At 39.1% G+C, this 16681-nt stretch overlaps 1 protein-coding gene across 2 annotated transcripts in view; it reads right to left on the bottom strand.

The window, feature by feature from the left end:
• LOC306773437 (ELKS/Rab6-interacting/CAST family member 1-like) overlaps window positions 1-16681 on the bottom strand; it is a 164278-nt gene that overhangs the window by 35795 nt on the left and 111802 nt on the right. For both annotated transcript variants that reach the window (XM_079263249.1, XM_079263250.1), the window contains one exon: window positions 6871-7018. In XM_079263249.1, coding sequence (XP_079119375.1) covers window positions 6871-7018 — 148 coding nt within the window. The remainder of the gene's footprint in view (window positions 1-6870; window positions 7019-16681) is intronic.

The following is a 16681-nucleotide window of genomic DNA, read 5'->3' as shown; positions in this document are numbered from 1 at the left end:
ATTATAGAGTTTTTTTTTAATTACATCCATCAGCAGTGTTTTCATCTAAAAAGCCTTTAGGTTTGATCAATCAGGACTAAACTTTTAAGGTGATATTTCACTGTTATCTCAGTTGTTCAGAAACATCAACTTGCCTCTCCATTTTGTTTTTCTACAGCATTGTTTCAGCACAACTTCTATTTGTCTCTGTAAAGTTCATGAAGCCCAGCTGTGATTGTAATTATGCTACAGCCTGACGATGTCGGCTCATCTTGCATCATTTAAGCAATAAATTTAAAATAAAAAAATTAAATACAAAACAAAATAATTTTCCCAAATGACCATGACCTAAGGCCACAACCATGACATCACGAGTCTCATGCTTTAGACCACCTCTGGGCCACCAGAGGAACATGAACAATGGTCACTTGTTTTACTTACAATTTCCATCTTTTCTGCCTCTCTATACTCAGCCGTGTCTTTGTGATATATTTCTTAAAAAAAACTGCAAATGACACATGTTTTTAGAAAAGGTACAAGGATAAGAAATCTGATCTTTCCTATCCTTCTTCATCTTAGTCCTGTCTTCTCTTTCTCCTCTAAATAATCCAGACACAAATCCTCCCATTTCCTTTTTTTTGCCTTTAACCCACTTCTCTCAGATGAACTAAACTTCTCTACATTCGGTCAGAACCAATACTGTTCATTTGTCTTTTACTCCCTCTTTACTTAAGACTCTTTCTCTTCTTTATGGCCACAGTTTTTCCTGTATTTTTTCCTCTTACTTTATCTATCCGGTGGCCTCTGAGCTCCTTGGCATTCTCCTGTATCTGTGACTAATTCGCTCTCCTGTTTTCTTCAGCAGCATGTCCTCATTTGCTTCCATTCACGTTGTTTTCTGTCTAGTTCAGTGGCTCATTTTGTCTGCTAAGTTTACTTGGTTGAAATCTTATTGGGGGTCTACCTTGCTTAATCCTTGCACATTACATTTTACAGCTCTGAATCTGAAACATTGAATGGGGTTGAATTCTTTTGCTGAAACAATGTCGCTGTCTCGAAACAACATAAGTTTTCCTTTAACTGACCACAAAACTGCAGACCAAAACCACAAATTTTATGTGACTTTGTTTGTGAAGTGGAGACATTGATGTGTTAACAAGTGTCTGCTTTAAGATGTTGGTACCACGACTGACCAGCCGTCTGCAGAGAAATTATGCCTTAGGGTGCATTTACATCAGCATAGTCCGCTAGACTTGGTTTGATTGGGGACTCTGCTCAGCTGTAGAGGGTGTATCCATTGCGTTCACGCTGCACTTTGGTCGAGCCAAACCATTGGAATAATATCTCCCCATTCCCACCAAAGGTGGTGCTGCACTAGTATTCAGCAAAAGAGAGGACAAGAGCGTGAAGAAGAAAACTCTGTTTCCTCCACTTGCGAGCTAAACATGAAGATGAAACTGTCGCTGTTTTGGCTTTTTAATTTGTCTTATACAAGTATACTGCAGAAATACACTGCAACTATGGATGCAGTATGAACAACAGATGAGGTAAAGGACTCTTAACAAGATTGCTATGTATTTACCCACGATGCAATGCACGTCAAATGCAGGAAATACTTTTTTTTGTAGCCCACTTCCTGCATTTGGTCCGCTTGAAATGGGCAAAGACCTGCATTTGTAGTTCTTTGATCCGAATCAGAATTCCTTTGGCGCATTCACATTTCCCCAAACGAAGTGGACTTTCTGAGCAAACAGACTCTGATTCGATTTAAAAAGGTTGATGTGAATGTGCCCCAATTTAAAGAAGGACTTCCAGTCTCCAAGATCTGAAAATGATATAAATGAATGGTTTTTAAAATCCCAGTAGAGGCATGAGACTCATTTGGAATAAATAACTAAAATTGTTTTAATGGTATGAAATGAAAAACAAGGTCTTTATTTTTGATTCCTGAATATGGATAGAAGTAAAATCTGAACACTGCACAATGTGACGTGAGAAGTAAAATCAAACACACATGTATGTCAGGAGAGAGCAGATCCATGAAAAAAATTACTTACAAACATCAAGCAAGGCTATCAAAAGTTTTTCGCTTTGAGACTTGTGACTGTTTTTTTTTTTTTTTTTTTTTTAAGTCTGTGAGACAATGGCACACCCATAATGAAAAGAGTACATCTCTGCAACCACAAGATCTGTTTCTATGCTTTCGGTGTCATATTAAATATCAGTATATTATTTTTTTACTAATGAAGAAAAGATTTAAGATAGTACACTTAAAAAGTTAAGCCTTCCTTAGAAGAATAAAAACACTAGAAATGAATGTCTCTTTGGAAAAAGGTATGTGTGGCTCTAAACCTCTATCACATCACAATACAATATGTGGTCATTATCCCTGCAACTGATAAAGTGAAGCAGAATATAATCTGAGCGATTTTAGTTCAGACAATTCAGATGTTGCCTAAAATTGGTTGGATGACACAGAACCTACTGTGAATAAATCACACCATATTTTTAGCAAACAAGGCAAAAAGCTTGCTGTGCAGCCTGATTGTTAGGAAGTATTTAGCTAGCTCGTTTGTTTGAGAAATGCTTTTTTTTTTTTACCTCTTCAGCAAACCTCTTTGTTATGGTCAAACGATAGACAATGGCAAACATTAACCCATAAAAAGTTTTGCACGTTTAACACTCATCAAAAACGCAATAGGAAAGTGTTTAATTAGCATCCAGTAAGAAGACTGTAGCTGGTGTTAATTGGCTCCAGCTCCGCCTGGGTGTTCACGCTAATTTTCACTGAGGATACTGTGGTTTGGGCAAAAAAAGGCACCGTTATTTCTTTTTTCTCTTCACATGAATACTGACAGTTAATATCTCTCCAAAAGGCTCTGAAACTTACAGCACCAGGTAATGGACAAAATAAAGAAAAATAAATTGATTGAGATTTATTTTTCTACTCTTAACCGTCGCTGTTGTTAATACAATAAGAAGCTACAGCCATGTTTTCATCAGCAGGTCTGCGTTGATACAGGATGGTTTAGTAAATCCTGACCTCGGTTGCGTTTTCACTGCCTTGCCTTTTGATTAGTAGGCGTATCGACAGTATCGTGAAAGATGCATCACCTACGGAAAAACATGACTTCATATCAGCATTATGCCTGCTTTGAATTTTAGAGGAGATGAACATGACAAAAACAAAGGAGGAGAAAGTTGGAGTTCGAGAAGTTTGCATTCTTTCTTCTTGGCGTGTGGCTTAAAACAACAAACAATCCAGGGTATGTTCATACATGGCGCTGTTGCTCTGTTCTTAATGCCAAGTCGCACAGAAAGTAATGACTCTTTAGACCAATCAGTGGATTGTTGTGTGTTACTCACCAGCTTTTCGGGTCAGGTCAGTAAGACCGGGACCACAGTGGAAGGATCCCACAAAAGTGGCATGGTTTAAAGTCAGATATTCTGGTACATTAAGCATTTAGCATGTAACCTGCTGCTACATACTTTGGGAATGGTCATTCTCATTAGCATGTGTACTCATACTACTTTTGTAATTTGTATTAGAGTCAAAAAGAGGAAGGTGGGATATGGCAAGAAAAACTCCCTTCGATAAGTAAAAGAAATGTCCTCATTTCCTCCCCGGCCTTTTTTTTTTTTTTTTTTTTTAATATGTTCACTCTAATTGTCAGGAATGCTGACCTCAGCTCACTTGTTTCTGTGCCAATTGTTTCTCACTTAATCTAATCATCACACTATTATTTCACTCCTCCTCCTTTATGCTTCCCTTCATCTTCACCCCCACCCCCACCCCATCTTCCAACCTCCAGCTCTGCCGTAACCTGCTGACAATGAACAGAATGAGAAACAAATGAACAGAGTGAAATGAGAGGAAAACTGCTGACTCATGCTTGGTGGAAAATTATTTCTTTACGATAAGGCTCTGGGGAATATTAGATTGGACTATTATTTCGCGCAGTGGTGGAGGAACAACCTTTGTAGATATCAGTGCAATTATCAACATGGAAAATTGCTGAGTCATGGCTGGGAAAGAACTGTTCCATCACGATAAGCGGTTTAAATTAAATTATTTCCCCCATTTCTCTATCAAGAACAGACAACTGTTTATAAGCAGAAAATTACAAATGATAATGAAGCCAGCCTGAGTTGAGCACCGTGGGGAATTATTTCATTGTGACAAGTCACTGCCATGTAATCAATTAGATTAGATTCATATTTTTCCACTTGTCAGTAAAAAGAGAGATAATTATAAAAAGTGAAGATGAACAATTTAATTCAAAAGGAGAGTGAAGAGTGACTTGTCATTTACGCACCAGTTAATTAAAGAAACTTGTGCATAAACTAAAGATCTCAGCTCCAAATAACTCTGTAGTGAAACAATAACATGCTGATCTGCTTCAGGATCTTCATCTTTTAAAGGCTTGATGTTGTTAAGATGTCAGCCTCACCACACAGTTGGATTTGTGAAAATCAGATTTTGGTGTCTTCTTTTTTAACTTCTTTAAAATCAGAGCAAAAACATGATAATATTATACATGTGGAGAGCACTAATAGAGGCCAGATTAAAGCCTCAAAGGTGTGACAGAAGGCAAGGGCCATGAGGCTGTAGATGCTAAACACATGTGTTTCTTGGAAAGACAGATGGTGGTATATTCCTCACCTTCTCTCGTTTCTTGTTTTATTTTAAAAAAAAAAAAAAGGTACAACCGCCGCTCTTTTTACTTTTTGTTTCTCGCACTCTTCACTACCGCTTTGCTTCCTTCCTCCTCCCTCTTTTTGTCTGTCCCTCCATGACACTTTTGAAGGAAATAAAACCTGGAGAGGAAGAGGACTGAGAATGACGGAGGAGAGGAGAGTGAAGAAAGCCAAGTTCATCTACCATCTCCTGCAGTTGGGGGTCAAAGGCCAACATGACGGCAATGCTTTCACGGAGTGAATATTCACTACATGTTCAGCACACAGGTGTGTTTTTATGTTTGTTGTACAAGTGTCATAAATCATGATTCATCATGCTGACTCCCTCCCTCTCTTTAAATCAAATCTTAAAACTCATCTAATAAGATTCACCAACAACTTGAACTTAACTAATATAAATGATTTACTCACAGCTGACTGAGCGCAAATCAGACGCGTAGAACATCAAAGGATGATTAGATGGATGATGTGTGGCAGCAAACACTGAAGAACATCTTTATTTCCTTCAAGACTCAGCAGATACTATAGATCAGCTTAATAACTGTCTGTACATGGTGATCTACTACTTTGCAATCAATATTAGTCATGAAAAACACCAATCAATGTCAGAATTCAACATGCAGAGACTTAATGCATTTTACAGATTAACAGGGATAGTAAAGGTTTTACTTCTCCAGGGTTTTAGATGTAGAACCGCAACATAGAACCTCCTCACAACACAACATATACCTCACCTCACTTGAAGGCAACACAGCAAACAAACACACACACACACACTACTGACGAAGTTTCAGTCTCAGCTGTGTTTCATCACCAAGAGGACAGAAAATTACACCACTGCAGATGTATTGGTACAAAGCTAAACTGCTCACACCCTCTTGTGCACAAGCGCGCGCACACACTCGTGGCATCAGACAGAGGAGTGTCTGTGTTGTTAGTCACCACTTTCGAGACCCCGAGGTGTCATAAACGACTTCAAACAGAACGGAGACGAGATGGAGGGATGAGGAAGGAAGTGAGAGAAGAGTGAAGCTTGTTAGAACGGTTTCAGTGGACACAGCTTCCCTCTGGTAGCCTCTGCTTCTCACTTTAACACCGCTTTCGACACCCTACGGCACCGATTCCTTTGATCATATGTACGCAAAAATGAAGTGAAAGGTTTCCCATATGCTGAGGTGATGTTTCCCGTATGAACTGCATGTCATTTAAAAAGCTAATGGCTTTATGTGCATGCTTTAAAACCCAACAGAATTCAGTGACATGGGTTTGGGATGGACGGCTTGGAAAAAGACAAAATGTGAAAATTAGAAAAAAAAAAAAAAAAGCAAAATACTTTCCTTTTTTTTTTTTTTTCTTTATAAAAGCCGTCCCCTGTCACACAGAATTCAAGCTAAAGACGTCCACTGCACTAAATTAACAGCTCAGCAGGGAGGCAGGTAAATAAACGCCGTGCCGCATGTGGACGGAGGACCAGGTAGAGTCCAGCAGGGGCCAACGGTGAGGAAGAAATCCAGCAAGCTCCCAGCAGGCCCGTATAGTAAGGAGCTGGTTATTTCACTAGACCCAGGAGAACTTTAACTGTGTGTGTGAGTGTGTTTCTCAGAGTGGGTGTGTGTGAATAGACCTCTGTGTGGAACCACAGAGGCATTTGGTCATGTTTATATCCTTGTTTTTGGCCAGAGTGAGTGTGTACAAAACGATGTGTGTGTACAAACTCCGTTCACACCTATCCACGCGGGGGAAGTGACGCGTGTGTGTTGGTGTGTCTATCTGCGGGCAGAACGTTCTCATAAATACAAATTTATAAGAAAACGCTGCCAGCAGTGATTTGTGGAAGATCTGAGGTCTGTGTGTGTGTGTGTGTGTGATGAGTGTAGGAGTGGTAGGTTAGTCCTAAATTTACTCTTTGTGGTTGGAGGTTTGCGGTCACATCTGGACTCTGCTTCCCTTGTTTTCTTTGCTCCCTGCATCACTGCCACCTCACCTGTGCTCCCCCCTGTTCGGATCTCACCCCCTTCTCCAAATCTGACTTCTGCATTCCTCACTTCACCTCTGTCTTTATTTTGTGTGTGTGTGTGTGTGTGTGTGTGTGCATCACTTTTCCACCTCTTCTGGCACTCATCGTCTCCCCTTCACGCATCTAAACATCTGATCAAAAGCCTCCGTGGTTTTTCCAGTTGATGCTGGTCGTACCTGCTGTTTGAGCTGCTGAACCAGACTATCCTTCTCTCTCTTCAGAGCTGCCACCTCTTCCTGGGTTTTCTTCTTTTTGGATGAAGAGAGCTCCAGCAGAGCGATGTTGGCGTCTTTCTCGCTTATGGCAGCCAGCAGGGCTTCTTGCCTGAGCAGGAAACAATGACAGATGTTTGAGTAAGTCATTTTATCCAGATATACTGCAGAGTTCTGCCTCCTGCTCAACATGATGAAACAGAGTAGAAGCATTAAAATATTTGTATGTTATCTAGAGGAAATGGAACATGAGATACACGCCACAGATTAAATCCCAGCCATTTTGTTTTGAGGGGATAAACACGACAGATCATGTCAAAAACGGTCCGATTGAAATAGAATGGCTATGCTAATTAATCTGAAGTAATAAGATTTTTTTCTTTATGATGAACTATGAAAAGGTCAGAATGGACAGGGAATATTTTCATTCTGCATTCACAATTATTTCTCTTTATAACAAAAATACAAAAAGTAAAGCAAAGGAAAATCCTCCCCGAAATGAAAAAGCTTTGTCTCTTCTTACAGGAACACACAAACACACAAAAAAAAAGTGACAATAATTAAAAACCTGCATCAATGCCTGACTCTAATTACAGAAGAACCCCTCAGAAAGTTGAAGAGTTCCTCTTGAATACTTCCATTGTGTCAACATTGCCAAACTGGTAATCGAAGCAACAGTTTTAGTCAACTTTGACCATTTCACTACTGGTGTTTTAGAGTAGATGGAGGATGTAGCATTCCTGTAGCTCAGGGGGAAGAGCAGTCGTCAGAAAGTTGGAGGATCAATTCCAGGCTTCATCTGACTACATGTGTAAGTGTCCCATGTGTGAGACACACAACCCTGCAAGGCCCCTGGGTACGTGTGTGTGTGTGTGTGTGTGTGTAAATGGGTGACTGTGACATGTCGTGTAAAGCACTTTGAGTGGTTGGCATGACTGGAGAAGTGCTACAGAGGTACAGGTCCCTTTACCAACCAGTTGGGTACATTTAATCTGGCTTGTCAAGCACAGGAATCACAAAACCGAACCACTACAAACACTTTAGTTGAAGGTTGTCTTTTTCAGATTTAATTCATTTGCTTCTCGACACGTTCTAAATATATATGCAGCAAAAGTGTATTTCTATACTTCACAGCAAGCCGTAGTTGGTATGTGTGAAGTTTTTAAGCTCATTTATGAAACTCATGGGCTCCTCGGCCTTTCAGGAAAGCACTGATAGAGCTTTTAGATATAGCTTACAATCAATGATTGGTCAAAAAAGTGTTTTTATCCTCTCTGTATGAGTACATAAGTATGTCAGCTCAGCCTCCATACTGCTTTCCGGTCTCTATCTTGAGCTGTCTCGACCCTATCTCTCTCTCTCTCTCTCCGCTCTCAATGGGGATGCTGACAGATGGCTGACATTCCTTGTGGTTGGGAAGCAACAAGTCACATCCAATTCATCCCATCAGCCACAGATTGTGCTGAGCTGACATCGAAGGTTAAGAATTCTCATAATCATGTCCATTTTTTTTTTTTTTTTAGTGGTAATCGAAATGACAAGACATTTTCACAATCCCACAGAGCTTAAAAAGAACTGGGCACACTCAGTCCCACATGCACAAAACCACAGAATGCTGCAAATGTTTCATTATAATGCTTGTTTATCCAGCATTTTTGTAACTGGTGTGGCTCAGAAGGTAAAGCCAGCTGATGTAATTGACATGTTTGAGAGGTAAGTGGGGCAGGTGTAAAGACTGAGCAGCTTCCACCAAAGCCAGATTGTTACTGGCAATAGGAAAAGTCTGCTTCTGTTCGGAGGTGGCGAGCAACAGAAGCCCCACATGATACGAACCTTAAACTGAGTTGGAGGACGTGCTTGAACGAGTCTGATCTATGGCAGCTTCAACTTGAGCCAGATATCAGAAGGCACCTTCAGAGAGCCCATTCCTCGGTGGATGAGAGCTGTTTTTGGCATCATGTGAAGGACTGATAGCATACTTGGCAGAAGTGGTTTGTACGTATACACACTCAGACATATATGGACGCAGAATGATGAGGTAAAGTTGCATTTCCAGCTAAACATTCTTCATCCCGTTTTCTTCCATTACTCAACGCACAATTACACTCCTGTCTCTCCTGCTGGTACACAGACACACAGAGATACAGTGCGGCAGTGAGGAATGTTGTGATGAGAACATCTAAATGAAGACAGATTATGTGTTTGGACTGAGTGGAGACCCACAGATTCTTTGGTCAACCTCATGGACCAAACTGTCAGTGTGCAAATGTCCCATCTGACCAGCAGGGCCTGAGGGAGCTTCCGCTTGGGTCCGAAGATCAACTCCCTGATCATTTAACTGTCAGACTGTTTATCTGACCGTGTCCATAAGCATCAGTATACTTTTTACTTGATGATATGAATTAAACATGAATATTTGATCAATATTTCAGCATATCACAACATCAAATCTGATATTCCTCTAATTCATCTGATGATAGAGATGCATGCATTATATTTAGTGTAATTAAAATAAAAATCAATGTTTCAGAGTTGAAAACAGAATACTTTTTACTTACTATAGTTTTTTCAGGATCATAATTATGTTGTTTTATGGAATTGTATTTCAGAAAAAAAAGGTTTTCTGATTTAATGAGATTGTTTTACAAACAAAATATCTGTTAAATTTATATTATACCAATATTTGTATGTTTTTTCTGAACTTTTAAAATAATAACAAAAAAAAGAAAAAGCATGAAAAAAGCCTTCAAAAATTAGTGCAATGTTGGAAATAAAAAACAGAGCAGTTGTGTGTATTTTTTTTTAATGATTTCATTCATTTGTAATGGTAAATATATATACATTTTTTAGGTAAAATGGTCATATCACCATTTTTTAAAACTTTAATTACACTCCTCTCTCTCCTGTTTAAAGTAAAAAAATTAGATAAGCTTAAAGAAGAATACACAATGGCATTAAAAATCAAAACATAAAAAGCAGCAACAACGTGTGCGGTTTGTGGTTAACATGCATTTACCTACAACGCCATAATGGATGCATTCAGTCATTACTATAACCTTCATTTTAAAGCCACTTTCCATGGTCTTGTACTATGTTGTCACACAATCAGTACAAAAATCTTGTAAACACTTGAAATATAAATTTATCGTCTCTGCTTATTGACAAAAAGCATGAAAACATGGACCTTTTCATCACTTTCCTCCAGACAGTAAGACACTGGAACAAAGAACCAGTTTTTCCTTTTCTTTTCATACAAAAAGCTGCACACACACTCTGACCCACATGCATGCAGAGAAGCTAATGGAACGTTACTCTTGTTAAAGCTAACAGTGCGTCCAGTTTTATACCATATCTGAGAGTTACCTGCCAGCGCACGCCGCTTATAAACCGCTGGCGATAAAATGATATTTATTCCAGATGCACTTGTCTCATTCTGGGCTTCTGCCGTTATTTCTGTCAGATACACACGCAAATACGCACTGAAAACCCTCTGCGTGGCCTTCTCCAACTTGCAGAGCTAAACACGTGCTTGTGACAAGTGCTGGCTGTGACTACTGCTGTTGCTATGTAATCAGGAAGAAACAGCTTCAAGTGCAGCACTCTTTGGCTAAATCTTAAGATAATTCTGCTGTCAGACGGCACTTAAAACACAGTGTGCTCTCAGCACTGCTGGCAGTGTGTCGTTATCATAGAAAATAACAAAGACAACGGAGCCAGCAATGCGAGGCAGAGCGGTTCCCAGTGGATACGGAGACTTAGATCTGTAACTCTCCTTTCAAGTCTTTCTGCCATGATATGTGGAACAAAGTGGAAAATATAAAAGTCTACTAACAGTAACTGAGGAGTAATAGCTTGTTAAAGAGGTTAGCTTTCATATACTTACACTTACATATCTGGATTTTTTTTTTTTAAATGCTCTTGCGATATTAAACTACAAATCCCAGTAACTACTTAGCTGTGGCATTCTGGTGTGTTTTGATGTTTCCCCTCACTATAATGTTTTCACAGGGTTAGTTTAGATGATACAGATGTTTTATTTCTATCCGTTTATTTGACTCTGGTTTAACCAGGTAAACCCAATAGCTCACACCAAGAAAAAGGCCAAAAGAAAATGTTTTTTGGCATTTTTTCTGTTAGTTCTGACAAGAATATTAAGAATGATTGCGATATTCGTTAATAATGACATAACATAACAACACGGTTAAGTTATTATTAACGGAAATGGTGAACATGGAAATAGTAGTGACGTAAGAAATACTTAGCTTTGGTTTTATGGTATGATCCATTGGTAGAGATGGCTCAGGCAGGTTTATTTCAACAATATTTTAAAAAGAGATCATAGTCACTGCAAATGTACCTCTACCAAATGGTAGACCAGGACCTTAAAGGGATAAGACTGAAGTCTTTTACAGGAAATAAAAGGATATGCAGAAATCCACAAGCAACACCCTCTATTAAAACATAGATAGACTATGTGGCTCCCAATTGTCAAGGGGACCATGGAGACGTGGAGATGGGGACCCAAAACGCAGAGATGGGAGGCAGGATGCAAAGTAGGTGCTGAGAATCTTGTTTTAATGAACAGACCAAGAAAGGCAACTAAGAAATAATGACCCAGCAACTCAAAACGTCAACTAAAGGGTATAAATATACAGAGAACACATCAAGACAGAGGGGAAATGGATGAAATAAATGAACCCAGGTGACCTGATGAACAGAGACAAGGCTAAACAGGAAAAACTACTAAATAAAAGAGGAAACCAGAACTGATAAAAAATGACACACACCCACATGTATTTCTGTTTAAAGTCTTAAGTTATCTACCATTTCTTACAGATACTATTAAGAAAACAGGATTTTTTGCTAAGTTATCTGAGTTGGGAGCCTTTTTTATGTTTAAATGATTCATAGGCTGACATTATGAGGCTCAACAAACAAAAAACCTCACATTCCAATGAAACTAGTCTGGTACAAGAACAAAATGAATGAATGACTGAAAATGAAAGAAACACTTTGAAAGACCTTCAGAAACTCTTGAGAAATGTTAAACAAGAACACCTTAAAAAGTTAGAAGAAAGTTTTGTTACTTTGGAAACAAAATATTAAGAGAAGAGAGGTGACTCAAGACTGTCGCATCGTTCAGCCCGACCAAAGCCAAGGTCTGCTGAAGGGTTTCTGTTGTTGCTTCAATCGATTAAGCCTGAAAACAAGTAATGAAAGGTCTTTTCACATAAGCCTTTTGAGCCAGGGAATTTGTTGTGCATTGCTGGACTGTCTCTATTTGGCATGGACATATTATTGAGAAACAACAGTGGCAAGTTAACGAGGACATCTTTTGTTTGCCAGTAAAGTGCAACTTTTATATGAAAATATGTAATTCGATAAAAATAAGGTTGAACAAAACTCACTTATACCGAAACTGTTGCAACACAGAAAACAGGGAAGATGTCACAGGACATGATGTATAGGAGGATAAAACATAGAAAAATGAGTGTAGACGGAGAATCTGTCACCATGGTAGCATTACAAATAAAGCTGATAGGATTTTAGCCTCTTATGCGTTAGTTTGTGTGTCAGAGAGGTTAAAGCAAAGCGGTGTACAGTGTAAACATCTAGTGGACAAATAACTGTAGTAACATCCGTAACTTGGCAAGTCTATGAATTGGAATAATAGGAACGCAATGATACAACTTGGATTTGAATTTGGCTGAACTGAAAAACATGTTTCTAATCTTGACTGTGTTGCTTTAATAGTAGTATGAGATGTCTTCCCTCTGCTTTCTTTTTGTACCAAGGTACGGTCGTTTTGTAACTGACAATTATTCGGTATTCGGGTCGATCTTCGGCAAAAAAGACTCATAAAATTAAAACTCTACATTTTGTGAGGCACACAAGAAATCACGGTGATGTAATGAAAGAGTGATGCAAACACTCCCGACATGGTTTATATCAGGGGTGCCCAAAATGGATCACCACTGTCCTGCAGGTTTTTTAAGTGTCCCTGCTCCAACACACCTGGCTTCCATTAAATGGATCAAACAGCCAATGACATTCTGCACAATAGGTGATTAGTTTGAATCAGGTGTGTTGGAGCAGGTATACATGGAAAATAGGGGTTGGAATGAATATTGTTTCACGTAAAAATTGGGATTTTTTTTGTTTTACAAATTTTAAATAATTTTTTTGGTCAAAAACTATTTTTATTTTTCAGTTTGGAATGTTTAGATGTTTAGATGCCAGATGGAAAAGAAGTTAGGGCTTTTCTCAAGCAGAGGGCGAAATGTTTCTCTTCAACTTTCTAGTAACATGACGTTATATCTGTTTTGGAAAACACATAAATAGAAGACGGAGAGTTGCAGACAACCTCAAAAATGCACAGAGATAAAATTTCCACCATCATATTTTAAGTCAAAAGTGTGGACACATTTAGGATTTCTTTGGAGGGAAAAGCAGAGCTGGACATGTCAAATGCTGTTTGTGAACTCTATAAGGCACATGTTGCGTACTGTGGTGACACGACTAACATTACTGCCCACCTAGCAGACGCCACCCTAAGGTAAATGCAGATATGCATTGATGCGGTACATTTGCTAATAGCCAAACATACTGCAGCAGCAAGCCAGCAGACACTCAAACCAGCAGTTTTATATGTAGTTTGATCTTATGAAACATAAGAATAAGTTCAAACAGCTGATTCAGATGTATTGCTGCTAAATAAATCTTAACAACTGACACTCAGTTCATTTTTTTATTTGTGAAATCTGGCGTGTGATGTGGTCTGTAAACTTGGTCATCATGCAACTATTAGAGATGGCCTGTGAAAATTGGCACTACTTTCGAATTGCAATTTAAATCGAATCGGCACCCAAAAACAATTGTTAAAAATCGAATTGTGAGAAAAGCAAATCCTCCCAGCTGCAATGGAAAACCTGCAGGATTGTGGCCCTTGAGGACCACAGCTGGGCACCCCTTGTTTAAATGCCCACAGTGGCATGTAATTGGGTCATACAATAAACAATGTATAAAAAATAAAAATGAAAGCATCACAGTTTAAGAAATCATATATAATCAGCTCTTTTTCTGCTGACGATTAATGTGTAAAATCCCGTTTGTACATGAGAAACTCTGATTTTCTTGACTGTTTACACAAAAGATGTTATTGTTAAGGTGCAACAGGCTGGAAATGTTTCCTCCTGGTGATGACCGTAGCATGTCGTAAAACTGTTGTTTATACAAATTTTTCACTGGTTATTTACAGTTTAACAGGTTTCCATTTACAGTTTTATTCTCATCCCACTTCCAGCTTCTCTCACCCCTTTCCCCTTGTCATCCGTCACTCCTCTCTCTCCACCTCATCTCCTTCTCTTACTGTTTAAAGGAAGGGCAGGAATTCTTTCCGACGTTTGGCGGTCGTGTGCCATGATGTCATCGCCGTGGCGACAAGGCAGACAGTAAGCAGATATATATACAAAAGCACCAGACACCTGACCCCAACCCCAACACACACACATATGCGGGGCTCTCTCCTTCCTTAAACCACTTAAGGCCCCTCACTTTATCAGAAACACTGCTGCCGGGTATTAGATCACTCACATATTTCTACGCACACAAACACACACACCAAAGCTTCTCCTGCGTGCTGTTATCTCTTTCTTGCTGACGCTCTTTAATGCAGACTAGCGTTTTCAAGCTGTGCGCTCGCGAGGATGCACTTCTATGCTTTGTCTGTGTGTGTACATGCCCACATGTTGTGTTCAAGGCTTTTCCTGTGCATTTCCATATGTCTGTGAGTGAGGTATAGGGGTGTGCATGTATGTGTGTAAAGCAGTTTCAGTCCAGCGTGACACTGACCAGTCTCTGTCTAAGACAAACACAGAGCTATTTTGGAAATAATCCCTTTTCTCTGCTCTGTTTCCAACCAAACAAAACAGCTCTCCATTGTTTTCAGTGACAGTCTGCTCCTGTTGCACAGCAAGCTGCTCGTAGAGTTTACTTCTTAACTTCTGCACTATGTGCTGTGTGTCAACCTCATTTCTGAAAACAATTCAATACTTTTTTAGGATACAGAGCAACTCTGAAAAGTTCTCCCCAAAGATTTCTCCACCCTCACTGACCAGTTTTGAGAGTGATTGAGTTTTGAGGTGAGACAAATCAGCAAATTTGCTCAGCTGGTGACAAGGGATTCAGAAAAATGTGATAATTACACGCTTTAATCACTGTAACCATCGGTGCTATGTGCTTTGGGTTTTTCTCTCAACAAAAGCACACAGGAAAGTTTCAAACAACTTCAAAACAAAGTACATCAAGCTCATTCCAATTCCCAAAATGTAAGATAATCATACTTCAAATTCACTGACGTTATGCAGGAGTTCATGGACACTCCATCTGCTTCGCATTACACCATTTGATCTGTGCAGAGAAGCTCTCGTGCTGATTGATTGGAAGACCAAATAAACAAGATATTTTTCAGCAATAATTTTAAAAAACACGTAGAATCAAGCAGTTTAATTTGGAAAAAGTGCGATTTAACTATTTCTAGGAGTTGAACTCCATGAAAATATCAAGAATATATGTCAGAAATATTGGCTGTAGTCTTTAATAACTGCAGTTTGTTTTATATTCAGTTGTGGATGAGTCTAGAAAGAAATTGCAAATGCCATCTGTTTACAGGCAAAGAAATAATTTAAGAGCTAGCAACTGAAACCTTAACAAATGCAACAATAAAAAAGGTTTGTGACTCCCAACGCCGAGAGACCACTGACATTTTTAACCTTTTCAACATGTCCATATGGTGTTTTAACATGTTAGAAGTCTTATCACAGCTGGCGGCAGTTTTAAAAAAACTCAGATTGATAAGATTTTAAGGCATGAAAGGATCATTTACATAGAAAAATAATTTAAAAAAAACACATTACAGAATGTGAAATTTCATCAACATAAATGGAGTTTTAGAAGTCACACAAACAGAGTCAAAGATGTGAATGAACACATACAGATGTGGAAGGGAAGGAGGTGCAGCCAGGATGTGTTGCAGTGAATGAATGTACAGCAGAGAAACAATGTCACACCATGAAGTTTCCATTCCTAAAAAACATGTTTCAAGACTTTAAATGAAAAAAGATTAGTTTGAACAAGTGATGAAACAAAAACAAGGAACAACATGTGGTGTTTATGTGTATTTCCAAACAGATTTAGAGACAAATGATGCCAAATTTTACACACAGCAACAGAAAACCTGAAGTTAGAGACATGAAAAGAAGGAATTTGTAGATAAGACGGAAGGAAACGAATTCCTCCCTTTTCTTTCTTTTATGCACCTTTGGTCTCACGCATTTCTTCCTTTTTTATTATGGCTGAGACGTCACACACCTGCACCTCTGTTGTTCATGACTTTGCATAATAAACTTGCATGCAAAGCTCTAAATCTATATTCATTCCTAATTCTTCCTGCTCTTTTCTCACTCTGTCTCCTTTCCCTTCTCTTTTTGTCCATCTTGCTTTCTCTCTCACACACAGAGCTACTAGTTCCTGGGTCTCCAGAGTAAGATCCTGCAGAGAAGTATTTCTCACCCAGCTGACAGCTTCAGTCTTGCGGCAGACAACCCCCCCACCTTCTCATCGGCTCTGGGCTAATGCCTTCTCCGTCTTACACCCCATGCATTTAATTTATACAGTAAAATGTGCGTCTGACACACAGTCAATACAGAGGCTTTGCACCGCTTTGCCTCCTGTTTTTGGACTTTACTACCTCTCGCAGTACCCCACAGAAACTCAC

This window comes from Telmatherina bonti (assembly GCF_933228915.1).
Source record: "Telmatherina bonti genome assembly, chromosome: 23".
In the NCBI taxonomy this organism is placed as follows: domain Eukaryota; kingdom Metazoa; phylum Chordata; class Actinopteri; order Atheriniformes; family Telmatherinidae; genus Telmatherina; species Telmatherina bonti.
The sequence above is the reverse complement of the archived record's forward strand: the minus strand, read 5'-3'. Positions and strand labels throughout refer to the sequence as shown.